The following is a 22,572-nucleotide window of genomic DNA, read 5'->3' on the forward strand; positions in this document are numbered from 1 at the left end:
TCAGGATATAGCAATAAAACAATATTATAAGTAACATAATAATTGAAGAGCTCCACAAGGGGGCAGGGCAGAGCTATGTAGGCCAAATACAGGCCAATGCTATGGTCATGATAAGGTCAGCCTGGGCAGCTTCAGGATACAACACAAGCTAATACTTATTTGATGCCATTAGCATTAACATTGTTTTACAGAACTAATAGAAAAACGTAACTATATAAGCGCAAATGAGTATAACACCATAGAAGTTATGAAATCAGTACCTTGTGTGGCCGCAGTTATAAAGGAACACACATAAATATGGTGTGCTACAGTAGAAATGACATAACACGATATACAGAAATTGGATGACAAGGTAATAATGCACTTACTTTGACACTTTGGCACACAGGAATTATTAGTAAGGAAAACAACAATGAGGCAAAGCGGGCACCAGGGGGAAAACGTTTAGGCAGGATCTGTTCTGACTGGAGATGTCTGCATACAGTAAATTACTTCTATCATCACACGCATTAGAATCCTCACTCTGGGGGGACCGTTAGAGACATTTGGAATAGAGAACGACCGATAAATTGGCCAAGCCAATATATCAGGCCCGAAATTGGCCTTTTCTAGTCTATCGGCCCTTCTCTATCGGCTTAGCCGATAGTCACTCTACATAGCGAAGAAGCTGCTATGACAGCCGCCACTCAACCCCTGAGCCACAAGCACTGCACAAGATCTTCATCAGCAGAGGCAAGCTAGCTCATTCTCCAACAGAAAGGAGCAGTATTGCGAAATGGATGAATTGACAGTGGCCTAAATCAAACTCCTGTTGAAAATATTAGTTTAGTTTTTCACTAATAATAAGGCTCGTGTCGACGTCCCGGGACATGCATACAATAAGCAAGCTAGCTTAGCAGATAGCTATGTGACCTGTTAGTAAAGATTACAATAACTAACCCTTTAATCTGTTGTGTTAGCTAGCTAGCTGGCTAGATAAACATGGTGCTAAGATATTAGATAGGAGCTAATTGACAACTTTTTGTTCTACCAGATCCACGATGAGAAGGTTCTAGCTAGTGTATCCCTCTGTCCTTGGACTCTTGTTGGATGTAGTTGATCCGTTTATCAGGTCCCAAGCTCTCATGACTGTTATGATTATTTATTTACAAGTTACTTACAATTATATTTTTGTTTTAGGGCCATCTGTACCTGATAAAGCAGATCTAGTCTCACGTGCAGAAGTAAGTCGTCTGGCGCGAGAGACTCATTGGGAGGAAGAGACTAGCGCGCCAACATAGCTAACTAACTAGCTAGCTAGCTGATTATCACAGTGCCTCTTCAACCTCAGGAGGCTGAAGAAATTTGGCTTGCTACATAAAACACTTACAACCTTTTACAGATGCACAATCGAGAGCATCCTGTCGGGCTGTATCACTGCCTGGTACGGCAACTGCACCGCCCTCAACCGCAAGGCTCTCCAGAGGGTAGTGAGGTCTGCACAACGCATCACCGGGGGCAAACTACCTGCCCTCCAGGACACCTACAGCACCCGATGTCACAGGAAGGCCAAAAAGATAATCAAGGACAACAACCACTCGAGCCACTGCCTGTTCACCCCGCTACCATCCAGAATGCGAGGTCAGTACAGGTGCATCAAAGCTGGGACCGAGAGACTGAAAAAAAGCTTCTATCTCAAGGCCATCAGACTGTTAAACAGCCATCACTAACATAGAGAGGCTGCTGCCTACAAACAGACTTGAAATCAATGGCCACTTTAATAAATGGATCACTAGTCACTTTAATGCCACTTTAATAATGTTTACATATCTTGCATTTGCTCATCTCATATGTACATATCGTATTTTATACCATCTATTGCATCTTACCTATGCTGCTCTGTCATTGCTCATCCATATATTTATATTTATATATTCTTATTCCATTCCTTTACTTAGATTTGTGTGTATTAGGTAGTTGTTGTGGTATTGTTAGATTACATGTTAAATATTGCTGCACTGTCGGAACTAGAAGTACAAGCATTTCGCTACACTCGCAATAACATCTGCTAACCATGTGTATGTGACCAATAAAATTTTATTTGGGATTTGATTTAAATCACTAGTTCCAGACTTGTCTTCGTTCTGTCTGTTGTTACTTGGCTATCTGCCAAACTTTTTGTTTGTTACTTTTAAAACATTCATCTACATCTCCGTTATTTCATCGCTAAACTTTTTTCATTCAACTTTCTCACCCCGGACACTTTATCCCAAGTGGTGCAGTGGTCTAAGGCACTGCATCTCAGTGCTAGAGGCGTCACTACAGACCCTGTTTCGATTCCAGGCTGTATCACAACCGGCCATGATTGGGAGTCCCATAGGGCGGCACACAATTGGCCCAGCGTCATCCGGGTTAGGGTTTGGCCGGGGTAGGCCGTCATTGTAAATAAGAATTTGTTCTTATCTGAAAGGTTAAATAAAAACATAAATAAAATAAGGCACTGCATCTCAGTAAGTACAGATAGTAGTATAAATCCCCCCACACAGTCCCCGCAGCCTCTTCTGGAAAGAAAGCTTAGCATGCTCAACTGGTGTCGCTCATTCAGCCGACAGAAACTTTCAACCGGTTCTCCCCATTAAGCAACGAATTGGAGTCAGAGGCCTAGCTTTCTCAGGTCTCTCCTCCACCCGTTACGGGGTCTGAGCTGCTTAAAAAGAATCATACAGCGATCATACACTGTTTACCAGGGGGCAGGGCTACTGACGTTAAGGCTAATCTGAAGATGGTCCTGGCTAAGGCTAAAACTGGCGAGAGTAGAGGGATATTGTTATCCACTTTAGCACCAACGATGTTAGGATGAAAAAGACAGAGGTCACCAAGCGCAACATAGCTTCAGCGTGTAAATCAGCTAGAAAGGTGTCGGCATCGAGTAATTGTCTCTAGCCCCCTCCCAGTTAGGGGGAGTGATGAGCTCTACAGCAGAGTTTCACAACTTAATCGTTGGTTGAAAACTGTTTTCTGCCCCTCCCAAAATATAGAATTTGTATATAATTGGTCCTCTTTCTGGGACTCACCTACAAACAGGACCAAGTCTTGCATGCTGAGGAGTGACAGATTCCATCCTAGCTGGAGGGATGCTCTCATCTTATCTACGAACATAGACAGGACTCTAACTCCTCTAGCTCCACAATGAGATAAGGTGCAGACAGCAGGGCGTTAGCGTAGTGGAGTCTGCCACTAACACAGTCAGTGTAGTCAGCTCAGCTATCCCTGTTGAACCCGTGACTGTGCCTCGATCTAGGTTGAGCAAAACAAAACATGGTGTTGTTCGCCTTAGAAATCTCACTGGAATAAAGACCTCCTCCATTCCTGTCATTATTGGAAGAGATTGTGATATCTCAAAATAGGGCTATTTAATGATACATCCCTCACTTCTAAGGCAGTCATGGTCAATTAACTAATCACTGATCATAATCTTGATGTGATTGGCCTGACTGAAACATGGCTTAAGCCTGATGAATTTACTGTGTTAAATGAGGCCTCTCCTCCTGGTTACACTAGTGACCATATCCCCGTGCATCCCGCAAAGGTGGAGGTATTGCTAACATTTATGACAGCAAATAAAAATGTACACCAAAAAAAAGAAATGACTGTTTTCATCTTTCGAGCTTCTAGTCAAGAAATCTATGCAGCCTACTCAATCACTTTTTATAGCTACTGTTTACAGGCATCCTGGGTCGTATACAGCGTTCCTCACTGAGTTCCCTGAATTCCTATCGGACCTTGTAGTCATGGCAAACGATATTCACATTTTTGGTGACTTTAATATTAACATGGAAAAGTCCACAGACCCACTCCAAAAGGCTTTCGGAGCCATCATCGACTTAGTGGGTTTTGTCCAACATGTCTCTGGACCTACTCATTGCCACAGTCATACCTTGCATCTAGTTTTGTCCCGTGGAATAAATATTGTGGATCTAAATGTTTTTCCTCATAATCCTGGACTATCGGTCCACCATTTTACTACATCTGCAATCGCAACAAATAATCTGCTCAGACCCCAACCAAGGATCATTAAAAGTCGTGCTATCAGACCACCCAAAGAATTCTAGATGCCCTTCCAGACTCCCTCCACCCACTGAAAATCGTTTAACCACAAACTGAGGATCTAAATGTAACCTTGCGTAATAGAGTAGATGCAGACGTACCCCTAAAAACAAAAAACATTTGTCACAAGAAATTTGTTCCTTGGTATACAGAAAATACCAGACCCCTGAAGCAAGCCTCCAGAAAATTGGAACGGAAATGGCGCCACACCAAACTGGAAGTTTTCCGACTAGCTTGGAAAGACAGTACCACACAATATCAAAGAGCCCTCACTGCTGCTCGATCATCCTATTTTTCCAACCTAATTGAGGAGAATAAGAACAATCCTAAAATTATTTTTGATACTGTCACAAAGCTAACTAAAAGCAGCATTCAACAAGAGTGTGATAACATGCGTCTTGGTGAGAGGTGTAGGAGTCAGGCGCAGGAGAGCAGGGATGTCTGAGGAGCGTGTTTAATAATAGTCCAGCAATGCCAATGGCACAGAACAAAAATCCCAAAACTACGCTCTCGAATAATCGTGCAAACACACGGAGGAACTAACACAGTTCCGACACTTTACATACACGTGCGTAAATGCGAAAAAACAACAAACATCAAATACCATCGAACGCAATACACACAAGTCTAATCCTGCACGAATTACGGCAGGTAACAGCTGCCCTATATACCCACAGAAATCAAAGCAATTGAAAACCAGGTGTGAAAAGGAACACAGACAAAACAACCAGAAAAAGAAAAAGGGATCGGTAGTGGCTAGTAGACCGGCGACGCCGAGCGCCGCCCGAACAGGGAGAGGAGTTACCCCCGGTAGAAGTCGTGACAGTACCCCCCCCCCCCCCTGACGCGCAGCTCCCGCAGCGCGACGACGCCGGCCTCGAGGACGACCCGGAGGACGAGGCGCAAGGCGATCCGGATGGAGGCGGTGAAACTCCCTTAGCATAGGAGGATCCAGTACGTCCTCCACCGGCACCCAGCATCTCTCCTCCGGACCGTACCCCTCCCAGTCCACGAGGTACTGAAGACCCCCCACCCGACGCCTCGAGTCCAGTATGGACCGAACTGCATACGCCGGCGCCCCCCCCCGATGTCCAGGGGAGGCGGAGGGACCTCCCGCACCTCATCTTCTTGAAGCGGACCAGCCACCACCGGCCTGAGGAGAGACACATGAAACGAGGGGTTAATACGGTAATACGGGGGGAGCTGTAACCTATAACACACCTCGTTTATTCTCCTCAGGACTTTGAATGGCCCCACAAACCGCAGACCCAGCTTCCGGCAGGGCAGGTGGAGGGGCAGGTTTCGGGTCGAGAGCCAGACCCGGTCCCCCGGTGTGTACACCGGGGCCTCGCTGCGATGGCGGTCGGCACTGGCCTTCTGCCGTGCTTCGGCCCGTTTAAGGTACCCATGGGCGGCCTCCCAGGTTTCCCTTGAGCGTTTCACCCAATCGTCCACCGCAGGAGCCTCGGTCTGGCTCTGATGCCATGGTACCAGGACCGGCTGATAGCCCAACACACATTGGAAGGGCGACAGGTTCGTAGAGGAGTGGGGGAGTGAGTTCTGGGCCATCTCCGCCCAGGGGATGTACTTCGCCCACTCCCCTGGCCGGTCCTGGCAATACGACCGCAGAAACCTACCCACATCCTGGTTCACTCTTTCCACCTGCCCATTACTCTCGGGGTGAAACCCAGAGGTCAGGCTGACCGAGACCCCCAAACGTTCCATGAAAGCCTTCCACACCCTGGACGTGAACTGGGGACCCCGATCAGAAACAATATACTCAGGCACCCCGTGGTGCCGGAAGACGTGAGTAAACAGGGCCTCCGCCGTCTGTAGGGCCGTAGGGAGACCGGGCAAAGGGAGGAGACGACAGGACTTAGAAAACCGATCCACAACGACCAGGATTGTGGTGTTGCCCTGTGACGGTGGCAGATCGGTCAAGAAGTCAACCGACAGGTGTGACCAAGGCCGCTGTGGAACGGGAAGGGGTTGTAACTTCCCTCTGGGCAGGTGCCTAGGAGCCTTGCACTGAGCGCACACTGAGCAGGAGGACACATAAACCCTCACGTCCTTGGCTAAAGTGGTCCACCAGTACTTCCCACTAAGACATCGCACCGTCCTCCCAATCCCCGGATGACCAGAGGAGGGGGATGTGTGAGCCCACCAAATTAACCTGTCTCTAACCTCCAGCGGAACATACACCCGTCCCGCTGGACATTGTGGTGGAGTGGGCTCAACACGCGATGCTCGCTCAATGTCTGCGTCCACCTCCCACCTTACAGGTGCCACTAGACAAGAAGCCGGGAGGATGGGCGCAGGATCAATGGCCCGCTCCTCCGTATCATATAGTCGGGACAGTGCGTCTGCCTTAGTGTTCTGGGAGCCTGGTCTATAGGAGATGGTAAACCTAAATCGGGTGAAAAACATGGCCCACCTTGCCTGACGAGGGTTCAGTCTCCTCGCTGCCCGAATGTACTCTAGATTACGGTGGTCAGTCCAGATGAGGAAAGGGTGCTGGGCCCCCTCAAGCCAATGTCTCCACACCTTCAGGGCTCTGACAACAGCTAGCAGCTCCCGATCCCCCACGTCATAGTTTCGCTCCGCCGGGCTGAGCTTCTGAGAAAAGAAAGCACAGGGGCGGAGCTTCGGTGGCGCACCCGAGAGCTGGGAGAGCACAGCTCCAACCCCAGCCTCGGATGCGTCCACCTCCACTATAAATGCCAAAGAGGGGTCCGGATGCGCCAGCACGGGAGCCGAGGTAAAAAGAGCCTTCAGGCGACCAAAAGCCCTGTCCGCCTCAGCCGACCACCACAGACGCGTCGGCCCCCCCTTCAGCAGTGACGTAATGGGCGCAGCCACCTGCCCAAAACCCCGGATAAACCTCCGGTAGTAGTTGGCAAACCCTAAGAACCGCTGCACCTCCTTTACCGTGGTTGGAGTCGGCCAATTACTCACGGCTGCAATGCGGTCATCCTCCATCACCAACCCCGATGTGGAAATGCGATATCCAAGGAAGGAGACGGCCTGTTGGAAGAACGAGCATTTCTCAGCCTTGACGTACAGGTCATGCTCCAACAGTCTCCCAAGTACCCTGCGCACCAGAGACACATGCGCGGCCCGTGTAGCGGAATAGACCAGAATATCATCGATGTAAACCACCACACCCTGACCGTGCAGATCCCTGAGAATCTCATCCACAAAAGATTGGAAGACTGCTGGAGCATTCTTCAACCCGTACGGCATGACGAGGTACTCATAATGGCCGGATGTGGTACTAAACGCCGTCTTCCACTCATCTCCCTTCCGGATACGCACCAAGTTATATGCACTCCTGAGATCCAGTTTTGTGAAAAACCGTGCTCCGTGAAATGACTCAATCGCCGTGGCAATGAGAGGTAGCGGGTAACTATACCCCACCGTGATGGAATTTAGACCTCTATAGTCAATGCACGGACGCAGACCACCCTCCTTCTTCTTCACAAAAAAGAAACTCGAGGAGGCAGGTGAGATGGAGGGCTGAATGAACCCCTGCTCCAGAGATTCCGATATGTATGTCTCCATAGCCACCGTCTCCTCCTGTGACAGGGGATACACGTGACTCCTGGGAAGTGCAGCGCCTACCAGGAGATTTATCGCACAATCCCCTCGTCGATGAGGTGGTAATTGGGTCGCCTTCTTTTTACAGAAGGCGATAGCCAAATCGGCATATTCTGAGGGAATGTGCACGGTGGAGACTTGGTCTGGACTCTCCACCGTTGTAGCACCGATGGAAACTCCTACACACCTGCCTGAGCACTCCTCCGACCACCCCTGTAGAGCCCTCTGTTGCCACGAAATCCTGGGGTTGTGACGGGCCAACCAGGGGATCCCCAACACCACCGGAAACGCAGGAGAATCAATGAGGAAGAGACTAATTCTCTCCTCATGACCCTCCTGCGTAACCATATCCAGTGGAGCCGTGGACTCCCTGACTAACCCTGACCCTAATGGTCGGCTATCTAAGGCGTGCACTGGGAAGGGTTTATCCAGCTGAACAAGGGGAATCCCTAACCTGTTCGCTAAACCGCGGTCAATAAAATTCCCCGCCGCGCCTGAATCTACTAGCGCCTTATGCCGGGAAAGAGGGGAAAATTTAGGAAAAACAATCCATACATACACGTGACCAACAGGGGGCTCTGGGTGAGCCTGGTGCCGACTCACCTGAGGTGTCCGGGCAGTGCTCGGCCTGGCGTCTCGACTCCCGGGGGGGCCCCCCCAGCACCGGTCAGCAGTGTGCCCTCTGCGACCACAGCTGGCACAGGAAAGGCCCCCTCCTCCGGTCGCCCTCGCTGAAGCACCTCCTAGCTCCATGGGTGTTGGAGTGGTGGAGCTGGGAGATGGAACTGACAGAGCCCGATCTGGACGTCCGCGGGTCGCCAGCAAGTTGTCCAACCGAATGGACATGTCGATCAATTGGTCCAAGGACAGGGTGGTGTCTCTACAGGCCAGCTCCCTACGGACGTCCTCACGCAAACTACACCTATAGTGATCGATCAAGGCCCTGTCGTTCCATCCCGCGCCAGCGGCCAAGGTCCGGAACTCTAGAGCAAAGTCCTGAGCACTCCTCCTCTCCTGCCTCAGATGGAACAGCCGTTCACCTGCCGCTCGACCCTCAGGTGGGTGATCAAACACGGCCCGAAAGCGGCGGGTGAACTCTGGGTAGTGGTCCCTCGCCGAGTCAGGATCGTTCCACACCGCGTTGGCCCACTCCAGGGCTTTACCTGCGAGGCAGGAGACGAGGGCGTTCACGCTCTCACCCCCCGAAGGAGCCGGACGAACGGTCGCCAGGTATAGGTCCATCTGGAGTAAGAAGCCCTGGCACCCGGCCGCCGTCCCATCATACTCCCTCGGGAGGGCGAGTCGAATTCCACTGTGCTCAGGCAATGAAGGAGATGGTAGTGGTACTGGTTGGGGTGTAGCTGATAACGGTGTGGGAAGGCCACCTCTCTCCCATCTCTCCATCGTCGCCATCACCTGATCCATGGCGGTCCCCAGTCGGTGTAACACTGCCGTGTGGTGTTGAACTCGCTCCTCCACGGACCCTGGAAGTGCGTCCGCTCCTGCTGACTCCATAATTATATTGGTGCAGGATTCTGTGATAACATGCGTCTTGGTGAGAGGTGTAGGAGTCAGGCGCAGGAGAGCAGGGATGTCTGAGGAGCGTGTTTAATAATAGTCCAGCAATGCCAATAGCACAGAACAAAAATCCCAAAACTACGCTCTCGAATAATCGTGCAAACACACGGAGGAACTAACACAGTTCCGACACTTTATATACACGTGCGTAAATGCGAAAAAACAACAAACATCAAATACCATCGAACGCAATACACACAAGTCTAATCCTGCACGAATTACGGCAGGTAACAGCTGCCCTATATACCCACAGAAATCAAAGCAATTGAAAACCAGGTGTGAAAAGGAACACAGACAAAACAACCAGAAAAAGAAAAAGGGATCGGTAGTGGCTAGTAGACCGGCGACGCCGAGCGCCGAGCGCCGCCCGAACAGGGAAAGGAGTTACCCCCGGTAGAAGTCGTGACAAAGAGAGGATGGCTTTCAATTCAGCAGTGCTAAATTCATGAACTTCTTTGATGAAAAGATCATGATCATTAGAAAGCAAATTACAGTCTCCACTTTGAATCTGCATATTTCTCCAAAGCTCAGGTTTCCCGAGTAAAAGAGAACTGCCAGGACAAAGGATTAATGGAGACAATCAAGTTTTTTTTTAAATCCTGTATCTCTTGAAACATTCATCAAAATAGTCATGGCCTCTAAACCGTCAAGCTGCATACTGGACCCTATTCCAACTAGAATCTCCCATTCCTCTCAAAACATTTTTTAAAAAGCTGTTGCGTAGCATCTCACTGCCTTCCTGAAGACAATGTATATGAAACGCTTGTCTGGTTTTAGTACCCATCATAGCACTGAGACTGCACTCGCGAAGGTGGTAAATCACATTTGAATGGAGTCAGACCAAGGCTCTGCAACTGTCCTCATGCTCCTAGACCTTAGTGCTGCTTTTGAAACCATCAATCACCACATACTTTTGGAGATGTTGGAAAACCTAATTGGTCTACATGGACAAATTCTCGCCTGGTTTAGATCTTATCTGTCTGAAAGATATCAGTTTGTCTCTGTGGATGGTTTGTCCTCTGACAAATCAATTGTAAATGTCGGCATTCATCAAGGTTCCGTTTTAGGACCTCTATTGTTTTCACTATATATTCTACCTCTTGGTGATGTCATTCGGAAACACAAAGCCAACTTTCACTGCTATGACGGACGACACACAGCTGTACATTTCAATGAAACATGGTGATGCCCCAAAATTGCCCTCCCTGGAAGCCTGTGTTTCAGACATAAGGAACTGGATGGTGCCAAATGTTTTCCTTTTAAACTTCATACTCACCTCAGACCAGAGGCCTGTCTGATTCCCTTGCCTGAGGTCAAGGATGACGCGCATTAAACCAGGCCGCTTTGAGTCTTTGAGGGCAAAACCAGCAAAGACCGTTTTTTTTGGAAGTGGCTGTAGAAAAGGCTCTAATTTTTCTTATACTTTTTAGGGAACTGTCACTTTAATTAGACTTTTTGGTTAACTTTACCTTAAAATGCAGGCACCTCTGAGCCATAGAGATGTGTGGGGATCGCATGGTATCAACGCTGCCCATGTTAAGATATGCTTTTGGGCACTAGAGACCTCTATACATCTCCATGCTCTAAACGCACCTGCAGCCAATTCCCTTAATAAATACCAAAGGTCTTTGTCTTTTAGTTCCGTGTCAAACAAGCCATGCCCTGGAAGAACTCTCCAGCATTTCCCCCTTTATCTGTGTGTCCAATATCAAATAAATGGGAGCTAAATCTCTCTAAACGGGAACCTAAAGTCTCTCTCCCTATCCTTGTTCTCTCCTGCAACCTGTATCAGCTCCTACGTCACCCAGTGCATTCTTAAATAAGCAACCTGCCTTAACACACAGTGGCGTCTGCCATTCCATATTGAGGCAAACATGCAACAGCTCTGTGCCATTTTATCTTTCCTCGATTCCTTGCCTTTTTTTGTGCCTCCTCCTAAAAAAAGCGAAGTCCACAAAAAGCACAAAAGCGAAGTCCATACGGAAATGGTTTGTTGAGATCGGTGTGGATGAACTTGACTGGCCTGCACAGAGCCCTGACCTCAACCCCATCGAACACCTTTGGGGAGAATTGGAATACCGACTGTGAGCCAGGCCTAATCGCCCAACATCAGTGCCCGACCTCACCAATACTCTTGTGGCTGAATGGAAGCAAGTCCCAGCAGCAATGTTCCATCATCTTGTGGAAAGCCTTCCCAGAGGCTGTTATAGCAGCAAAGGGGGGGACCAACTCCATATCAATGATTTTGGAATGAGATATTTGACAAGGAGGTGTCCACTTACTTTTTGCCATGCAGTGTATCTTAATCAGCCCCCCCCCCCAAAAAAATCTGCCAATTTCTAAAATGTACATTTCTGTGAACATTTCTGTGAAACTGTGTACGTTTTATTTGTGTATTTTGAAAATAAAAAAATGAAGCTATGTATTTGTCTACATGCTGCCATTTTAAAAACTATGCAGATATTGGAGTAAACCTATTATGGGTTAAGACAAGTTACCATGATTAAGGGCCGATTAAAACATTGTATTTATAACAGTTGGTTTTACCATATCTAATATATAACCGAATCGTTGATGGAGTAATAGATACAATAAATGCATGTCTTTAGTCTGCCCCTGCAAGCCGGTCAGATAATGTGTCATGACACTCCCTCATCTGATTGGTCGAGTAGGCGGGCCTTCTGAATTTGTGGCTGTGGTAACTATAAATGACCCACTGGACAGGTCAAGGGCAAGCATTTGTTAGTTCGTCCATCACTCCAGCGTAAGTGACCATTCTAAGCCCTAAGCCCCTCCCCCACCAGCCTGAAATCCAATCGAGAAAAAAGACCCAAAGATACCCAGACTTGAGAGAGCAACTTAAGAAATTGAGAGTGAAAACTTGACAAAGACGTGATGATTGTTCAACATTTTTTAAAATTAGTATTATTAACAGTGTATTTCATTATAAAACTGTCAAGTAAGATCAGAAGGATGGTTGGTTTGGCAAGCTAGCTAACTGGCTAGCATATGATTTTTTAGCGGAGGAGCCCTAAGCAAGAGGACAGCAGAGATGTGGACTAATGCTCAGGAAGCCTACAGGCTGCTTTAGAATACCACTGAGGTGCGGTGAGCCTTCCGGCGGCCCCACGGCTGCTGGGGCATCACCCAGGTGGGTGCTGCGTGATCAGTGGTGGTCAAGGAGTAGCTTTCTAGCAGAGACCAGACTGCTCTGTTTAACGGCTCTGGACCACAGTCATCATTGCTCCAAGACCAGACTGACCCTGATTGAGGCTCCCGAGGCTTACCCCTGGCTATGATCGTGATGCTCTCTCCCAAGAACATTTAGCATTTGATTTGTTTATTTAATCATTTGTTTATTTATTTGGGCATGGACTGTACACCGCAATTCAGTTTTTAGCTGCCAATGTTGTACACCATGACAAACTAAACTCTGAATACAGGGTGATTAGTGAAAACAGGACACCACTTGGTCCCTGTCCTCCAATTGGGAGGGTGGATGACACAGTGGCAGCAGATATCCTACACAAGGTGACAGGTGTCCTTTACCAAGGTCTCCCCCAACCATTATATACAATGTATAGGTCTTCATGTCAAGGTTTATTACTATATAAACTGTGTCAACACTGGACAGTTGGTTTGCGTTATTATACAGTGAGTCGTTTGCACTACATTTTATGAAATGCATTTTTGCTAATGAATTATCCTTATTAACATGACAGTTGAATTATTAGCATTAGTATTTTGCTCACTATGCACAATGTACAAAACATCAGGAACGCCTTCCTAATAATTGCACCCTTTTGTCCTCTGTGTTCCACAGGGATGCTGGCCCATGTTGACTCCAATGCTTCTCGCCTTGCAATGCAGCTGAAGTAACATATGTAGCTAACTATTTACTTGCTTATTATGTAGTGGAGGATACAAATAACTGTATGCCTATGGATGTGTAGATAGCTAAAGTAAGTAGTGTATGTGTATGGACCCTCAAACTTTTGCTATGAATATTAGTTCAGAACCTATCTATGAACCTCAGCTATCATATCGTTGTATCAACTTCAAGTCTGAATGGCATTAATGAAGCCTATGGATAGAGTAGAATATAATAACTTTATTGTGCCAAGGATGCAAGTCCTATATACACATGTACTGCAGTTATTACCATGCATGACATTCCCACATTGTAGCCTGTACATTGAATATATTCACTGATCATGTACGTTTCCTTGTCAAATAAAGGTGCGGTTCAGGTATGAATCTCTGAGACATTCTTTTTCAGTCAAATCAAACTCCATCATTTGAATGATGCTGTGTCTGCATGTATGTATTACCAGATATACACTTCAACAGTGTTTACCACTCCTGCTCCTGGGACAACAATGATTACACATTGTAACTATGCAATAGACTAGAAACATGATTGATTTGTAATTCATATATACAGAAAAAAAAACGATGCATATCTAACTCCCTTCATCCTCATTGATCTGAGGACACAGGATAGTACTTCAATGAGACACTTAATTTCAACCAGTGGAGAATGTGAAATGCTTTATTGAAAGAAGTCCATTATCCAGGTGTTACAAATGCATTATAATTATGATCATTGTAATATTGTATTATAAATACAAATTCAATCTGTACTTCAATGCACATATGCATTATAAAACGAGGAAGAGAGAGGTATAGAAGACAGAAAGGGAAATAGATAAGAACAACGGCAGACAGCATATGTTTAATGAATTACTGTGCTACCCTAATATTCTCTCAGTTCATAACCAGCCTTGGGCTCCCAGTCAGCCCGAAGGTTATCTTAAGAGCGGGTGAGGTGGCGATTGACGGGACTGGCTTCCTCTCTCACATCAAATCACCCCTGCAGACGAGAGACAGGTGGATAGAGAGAGAGCATGATTAAGCCTTGTGTTTTTATTCTAACACGGCCAGTCATCATAATCATCAGGAGGTGAAATGCAAAACTGACCTGGGATCATTAACTCTGGGACTACTACATCTCTGTCTGTATTTCAATGTAAAGCATCTCCTTAATAATACTTCCTGTATAATATAAACTGACCTGGGATCATTAACTCTGGGACTACTACATCTCTGTCTGTATTTCAATGTAAAGCATCTCTTTTTAATAATACTTCCTGTTGACCCGACCAAGTGACCTCTCACCTATGATCATGCTGTGCCCTCTGTGTCAGCCAGTTCAGATGCGGCAGGGGTTCATCAAGACAGCTGATATTACCTAGAGGATTTAGGGAGAAGGGGGAGAGGGATGAAGTAAATTAGAGAGACTTATTGTGCGTGTGTTGTCTCACCTGGTGTCCACACTAAGTGACTACAGAGTACTTTATGCTGAAAAACAGACACAACAATAGAAGATGATGTCAATAGAAGATACTGTATGTGACGCAGACACCTATCGGAGTGTACCTGAAACATTTAAATATAGAGGGCTATGTGTCTCACCACTTGGTTATTGCAAGGTTAACCCCTAGGGAAATCATGACCTGGCAGCAACAGATAGTCCAGTGAAAATGGCAGTGTTCATGTGGTGTAAATCTGAAAATTAGCAGTTGACATCTTAAGGGTTTTTAATAAATGCATGTGAGACAGGTTCCATGTACAACAAGACAGGCAGAGATGGAGAAAAAGAACACAGAACATTTCAATTACCTCTGGTTATGGACACTTTTGCCACAGTAAAGCTTCCACGGCCTGTTCCTCGAACCGTGAACATCTGGAAATATCTACATTTTCGACCCCTTGATCAGCTCGCTCTCTGAAAGTAAAGAAAATGTCTTATTTTTTGTAGATATGAAAACAATAACTGAGATATAAAGCAGCAGGTGTCATTTTCAGGACAAGTCAATACAGCCCAGAAAGCTGAACACCAGACTGGTGTTGTGGTTGTTCATTAGGTGATGGGAAATATGCTTAACACCAGACTGGTGTTGTGGTTGTTCATTAGGTGATGGGACATATGCTTAACACCAGACTGGTGTTGTGGTTGTTCATTAGGTGATGGGACATATGCTTAACACCAGACTGGTGTTGTGGTTGTTCATTAGGTGATGGGACATATGATTAACACCAGACTGGTGTTGTGGTTGTTCATTAGGTGATGGGACATATGCTTAACACCAGACTGGTGTTGTGGTTGTTCATTAGGTGATGGGACATATGATTAACACCAGACTGGTGTTGTGGTTGTTCATTAGGTGATGGGACATATGCTTAACACCAGACTGGTGTTGTGGTTGTTCATTAGGTGATGGGACATATGCTTAACACCAGACTGGTGTTGTGGTTGTTCATTAGGTGATGGGACATATGCTTAACACCAGACTGGTGTTGTGGTTGTTCATTAGGTGATGGGACATATGCTTAACACCAGACTGGTGTTGTGGTTGTTCATTAGGTGATGGGACATATGCTTAACACCAGACTGGTGTTGTGGTTGTTCATTAGGTGATGGGACATATGATTAACACCAGACTGGTGTTGTGGTTGTTCATTAGGTGATGGGACATATGCTTAACACCAGACTGGTGTTGTGGTTGTTCATTAGGTGATGGGACATATGCTTAACACCAGACTGGTGTTGTGGTTGTTCATTAGGTGATGGGACATATGCTTAACACCAGACTGGTGTTGTGGTTGTTCATTAGGTGATGGGAAATATGCTTTACACCAGACTGGTGTTGTGGTTGTTCATTAGGTGATGGGAAATATGCTTTACACCAGACTGGTGTTGTGGTTGTTCATTAGGTGATGGGAAATATGCTTAACACCAGACTGGTGTTGTGGTTGTTCATTAGGTGATGGGAAATATGCTTTACACCAGACTGGTGTTGTGGTTGTTCATTAGGTGATGGGACATATTCTTTACACCAGACTGGTGTTGTGGTTGTTCATTAGGTGATGGGAAATATGCTTTACACCAGACTGGTGTTGTGGTTGTTCATTAGGTGATGGGACATATTCTTTACACCAGACTGGTGTTGTGGTTGTTCATTAGGTGATGGGACATATGCTTAACACCAGACTGGTATTGTGGTTGTTCATTAGGTGATGGGAAATACGCTTTACACCAGACTGGTGTTGTGGTTGTTCATTAGGTGATGGGAAATATGCTTTACACCAGACTGGTGTTGTGGTTGTTCATTAGGTGATGGGAAATATGCTTTACACCAGACTGGTGTTGTGGTTGTTCATTAGGTGATGGGAAATATGCTTTACACCAGACTGGTGTTGTGGTTGTTCATTAGGTGATGGGAAATATGCTTTACATCAGACTGGTGTTGTGGTTGTTCATTAGGTGATGGGAAATATGCTTTACACCAGACTGGTGTTGTGGTTGTTCATTAGGTGATGGGAAATATGCTTTACACCAGACTGGTGTTGTGGTTGTTCATTAGGTGATGGGAAATATGCTTTACACCAGACTGGTGTTGTGGTTGTTCATTAGGTGATGGGAAATATGCTTTACACCAGACTGGTGTTGTGGTTGTTCATTAGGTGATGGGAAATATGCTTTACACCAGACTGGTGTTGTGGTTGTTCATTAGGTGATGGGAAATATGCTTTACACCAGACTGGTGTTGTGGTTGTTCATTAGGTGATGGGAAATATGCTTTACACCAGACTGGTGTTGTGGTTGTTCATTAGGTGATGGGACATATGCTTTACACCAGACTGGTGTTGTGGTTGTTCATTAGGTGATGGGAAATATGCTTTACACCAGACTGGTGTTGTGGTTGTTCATTAGGTGATGGGAAATATGCAATGATACCTGCACCATCTACACGCTGCAAAAACTCTTCGTGACAGACATATTGTGTTCTTTCATCCTCCTGTAAAAAAAAAGTTAACCGTTACACTGTCATGAAATATGATTATATATCAACTATGAAACAAATATGACATGGCCTGCTTATGAGTTGCCATGAAAGAAAGTTAGATTAATTCAACATTCGTAGTTAAATGCTTTTGATTAGCTTGAGAATAATAATTGCATGATTTATCATTCTACGGTATGCATGTATGTAATATAGTAGAATGTTATGAACATACACTGAATCGTAGGAGCTAACTACTAGCTATGTAAAAGTTGGATGGAAGAACGCCCAGTGCTGCTTACCTGAGATTCCATCATCACATAGTCTTTCTTCGTAGGTGTCCGCTATGACTTCCTTTGTGTCGGAAAAAAGTTGCTTTCAGAACAATGATTTTTTTATTTAAAATAATGTTTTGCTCTCGACAAAAAGACACAAATGTACCCCCATAGCATATAACAATTTGCCTGTGAATAACCACACCTTCATACAAACATGCAGAATTCTTGACTCGACCGAAGATGCTGCCATATCCTGCCAGCACCCCCACAAGTGAGCCACTCAGGCGCAGAATGATGACGCATGGAAGAGGGAAAGGAACGAGATGGGAACAACAACAATTTGTTGCAAGTTGGGGAGGGGGGCTAATAGCTGAACAATAGACTATGCAACCTTTACTAAAGAATAGTCTAATTTCCGAGGTAGGTGTGAAAAAACAAAACAGATTTGCCCTAATGACCAAGGGATAGCTTGCTACTCAATGTAATAAAGTAATGACTTTTCAAATAAGTTACCTTACACGTTATGTTTGCTGACAATTTGTTAGCTACGCTGTCCTTACGAACCACATAGCACATCATTACAGCAGTACGTACTGGTATGTTAGCTATCTACCTAATGTTAGTAGTTATACATCAAACTTGCCAGAATATTAACTATAGGCTATTTGACTACCCAACGTTTATTGACTTGATTATTCCCATCATTCTTAGCTTAGCTAAATGGTATAGTCATTGTGCGTTCTCAATGGACATTCGGGTGCTTTCATTAATTCGCTCTGGCCATCTACACCGATTTCAGAGCACTCTCGTCTGAGTGTACCAGAGCACAGAATAATGAACTTACTCAACACCGGTTGAATATGGCCAGTGTCAGTAAAGTCGGCAAAAATGCGTAATTCAATTGTTTCCAGCAGCACAGTCACCAATGCTCCGGGTAACACGAAAACTGCCTGACTAGCTCTGCTTGAGCAAGTAAAATTGTGTCTGGAAGTAGCTAGCCAACGTTACCTTGAGTGCTTGACTGCCGTTGTAAGGCCAGAATGCTCAAATCAACACTACTCATCGGCCTGAACGTCCAGTGTACGCACCGAGAGCTCAACAGTCTGAATTTACAAACTGACAATGCTCAGAATTTATGGGCGTTGTACAGCGCCATATTTTCTGTTCCATCCTAACGGAAACCCAGAGGGTTTTTAATTTTTCATAGAATAGAATCACCGTAATATTAATCAAATTAATTAAGCAAGTACCAGTCAGAAGTTTGGACAAGCCTACTCATTCCAGTATTGTTATTTTTACTATTTTCTACATTGTAAAATAATAGTGAAGACATCACAACTACGAAATAACACCGGTCCCCGCGTGCCCTGCATTCTGTAGTACAGACCTGCTTTCCCTTATGTAAGGAATTAGGCACTTTCCCATGTTTACTACAATATGTATTGTAGACTACACAGTAGCCTAATAAACAAATAAACACATTTTGTAAAATAATACTCTTTCAAATCGCAGAGGTTGATTTAGTTATGGATGCATAACGAATTACTATGGGAATAAATATAACTGATTTACAGAAATATTGGAAAAAAGTTGTCTCTTGAAGGTAAACAATTTAGAATCCTCTAATCCTGTAGCCTACTCCCTACCGTCACGTTGTACAGCGGGATATTTTCCATTCCATCCTAACGGAAACACTGAGGGTTTCATTTTTTCTCTGAATAGAAACATCATAATATTAATTGAGCAACATGTCTTCAAATCAATCCCATATACTATGTTATTAAAAAAAAGTTTTAAATTCTTTGGTAATGCCAATACGGAATACTATCAAATGCTTCTCAAAGCTGCCCTCTGGTGGTCAAACTAGAAATAACTTGCAGTAACAAAAAATGGCTGACAATTTAATGACGTGCTACAGAATTCTGCGGCAGCACGCAAGGTGTGCCGCAGTATGACGCAGCTTTTAAAGGAGGAACCACTGTACCATACCCCATTCAAAAGGCACTTAAATATTTTGTCTTGCCCATTCACCCTCTGAATGGATGAATACACAAACCATGTCTTTAACCTGTCTCCTCCTCTTCATCTACACAGATGAAAGTGGATTTAACAGGCGACATCAATAAGGGATCATAGCTTTCACCTGGATTCACCTGGTGAGTCTATGTCATAGAAAGAGCAGGTGTTCCTAATGCTTTGTTCACTCATTGTATGTGCTATTTTTCAATTAGCAAAATTTTGCCATTGGACATTATTATACTTTTATTGCATTAGTGCGTCTTGCTGTTGTTTTGGTCCTGATTAGAAAGAAGGTATTGTCATGGCTTATCTGTTTAGAGGTACTTGGAGAAACCATTCCAATGCCCTCCACATTGTTTGTGGGCCTTGACGCCCTCCAGAAGGAAACACTGCCACCCTACCCGTTTCATGCATGAAAACGCAGCAGGGGCACTTGTGGGATTTCAATGTATTTTTTATGTTCACCATCACTCGAAATCCCATGAGTGCCCCTGCTTGCCTTTACCGGAAATACAGAAGAAGTATGACATTTTAGGGCACTCGAGTCTACCTATAGCCTGCTCTCAGATCTGTTTGTACTGTCTAGCCAACTCCTATGGTCCACAGGGGCTATACAACACAAACAGAACTGGGACCAGACTAATCTGCCTCCACAATGTCCCACCTGTTTCCCAATGGCCTCCAGGTCCCTGTCACGCACAAAGTCCTCCCTCAGCTGTACCCGGGTGAGCCTGGTGCTGTGCGGGTCCGAGAACAGCTGGAAGAAGCCGTCCTGCGGCTCAAAGTTACTGTCCATATGGACCAGTTCCGTGTATCTGTGAAGATGGATACATAAAACAGCAGACAAATAATTATTCCAGACATAAAATCAAATTGATATACAGTATCAAACTATGGTTGGCATTTGACAATTCATTTACATACATTATACATTGAGATTTGAAGCAAATCATAAATCAATGCTCATGAGCTGCTGCTAATAAAGTGATTGATCATGAAAGCATCCTTGACACCTCATAAGACCATTGCAATATAATGTGAAAAATTAGACAAACCAACAAGCAAAAACATGTCGGACAGTGCTTAATTGAACATTAGGATTAGCACCCATTACAAATCCCAATTATACGTACGTGTTGACCAGCTTGTCACAGATCTCGCTGGGCAGGAAGACGTCTGAGCGCAGGCAGAGCTTGTTCCTCTCTCCCAGGTAGCACATGGTCCTCCTCAGGTTCCTCAGGCAGAAGGCTGTGGTCAGTGCCATGAGGCTGTCGGGGTTGTCCCCTGCCTTGGCTTCCATGCCGGCTGCTGATTCTCACTTCCACTCTGTTTGACAACAACAGGGCAAAGCAGGTGGCCTCAGGAGGTAGGTGCCGGGAAGCTCTCAAAGGGTAGGCATCGGGATAGATGAGGTGGTCACAGAAGAGGCAGTGTGCTCAAGACCTCCCTAACTCCGGGGTTAGGTCTACAAGAAGCTGCTGGAGACAAAGACAAGTTGTTGTCATTAGGATACTTGACATTGCTTTGATAGAAATATCCACATCTATATACTTCATGTTTAAGGAAACGACAATTACAGTCTAATGATGCAAGTTATTATCAAAACTCATTGTTAACACTGTAAATCGCGTCATGAAAAAAAGTATGATTAAGACTGTAAACAAAGTATTTGGCTAGCTAATTGGCTAAATAAAGCAAGCGTTTCCATTTGAGCAACATCTAAACAAGTGGGACTTGGCAGGTGAAATTCGTACCAGTTTGTCTGCTACATGGCCAAACTAAATGGATTTAGGATAATCCAAATGGCAAAACATGTAATGACAGGCTTCGCTTCCATAACATTAATGTGGTTCTTTCAATCAAGAATGTTTGCGGAAACTAGCTTAAATATTTAGCTAGATAGCTAACTGCTTAGCTACTTCTGAATCATTAACGTTAGCTAGCTACATTTGATGGCAGTAGTTAACGAAGTTACCGAACTACAAACACCTCGACAAATCGATCAAGTACAAATGAGTATGTCAAGTAGCTAGTGGCTAGCCACGCCATGGAAGGTGTGAAACATGTTTGCTAACTGAGGAACGCTCAACTCAATTCCCGTCTGTCGAGGCGGAGCTGAGTAACCTTGTTGATAACTGACCGCGCGATTTACTAGCGATATTATTGGGTCGCCATCGGTTGATACTTGTAAAAACGTCAATTTTGTAAACGCTTACCTGTACAACTGCGGCCTGAAATTCAGATTTTTAATAAAAATGTATGGAATACTACAATCGCCGACTTTATCCTCATTTGTGTTGTTGAATCTCAGCTTACATAGTAACTTTCAAGCCGTTATGTCTCAACCAATTAGAAAAAAGTCGGCGCTTGTATTCGATAACATATTTTATTAGAAGTATGAATTTCAACCATGACATATAGCTATTTTGTTAAATAACGTTAGTTAGCTACATCAAATCCATTGCTGGCTAGGTCAGCTACTGTAACTCGCATTAATTAGATTCATTAGCTAGCTAGTGAATAAATGTTTGGCGATCTAGCTAGCTTTAGACAGAATTTGTCAACATTGCTCATTTCCAGTTTATCGGACACTGTCATACCTTAGCTTTGCACACGGGTAGTTCTTTGGTTGATTCAATTCATTTATTGTTTAATCATTTATATTCTCCTCTGTTTTTCGTGTTCGTCTGATGTCAACAAAACAACATCCTCTTCCGGTTCATCTGTGTTGTTATGATTTGCTTCCTGCTTCAGGAGAAGATTATGTTAATTATTTCCCATTTAATTTTAAGAAAGCATATTGTTGCATAATCACTGTTAGTTAAATTCTCTCCACATTTTGGATAAAGAAGGTAGCGGACTATTTGCATTGACACACTTATTTTATTCTTATCTATTCTTATTTTTTTACACTGACTCCATGTACAGTCACTTGACTCTAAGCACACACACTGTCCAGTGGAGGCTGCTGAGAGGAGGACGGCTCATAGTAATGGCTGGAATGGAGTCAATGGAGTGGTATCAACCACATGGAAACCACATCTTTGATGTGTTTGATACCATTCCTCCCCTCAGCAGCCTCCACGGAAACACAGACACACGCACTCTCTGTTTATTATCTATGCATAGTCAATGTACCCCTAACTACATGTACAATTACCTCGACT

At 44.9% G+C, this 22,572-nt stretch overlaps 1 protein-coding gene across 2 annotated transcripts in view; it reads right to left on the reverse strand.

The window, feature by feature from the left end:
* LOC139388571 (protein zer-1 homolog) overlaps positions 1-22,123 on the reverse strand; it is a 57,763-nt gene extending 35,640 nt beyond the window's left edge. The window contains exons 1-3 of one of the 2 annotated variants that reach the window (XM_071135313.1): positions 22,006-22,123; positions 20,539-20,883; positions 20,070-20,220 (exon numbers count right to left, since the gene is read on the reverse strand). In XM_071135313.1, the coding sequence (XP_070991414.1) occupies positions 20,070-20,220; positions 20,539-20,705 (318 nt within the window). In that variant the 5' untranslated portion in view covers positions 20,706-20,883; positions 22,006-22,123. The remainder of the gene's footprint in view (positions 1-20,069; positions 20,221-20,538; positions 20,884-22,005) is intronic. The other variant, XM_071135315.1, reaches the window with a different exon arrangement.
* Between the last annotated feature and the right edge of the window lie 449 nt (positions 22,124-22,572).

Source organism: Oncorhynchus clarkii, chromosome 29, assembly GCF_045791955.1.
Source record: "Oncorhynchus clarkii lewisi isolate Uvic-CL-2024 chromosome 29, UVic_Ocla_1.0, whole genome shotgun sequence".
Taxonomy (NCBI): domain Eukaryota; kingdom Metazoa; phylum Chordata; class Actinopteri; order Salmoniformes; family Salmonidae; genus Oncorhynchus; species Oncorhynchus clarkii.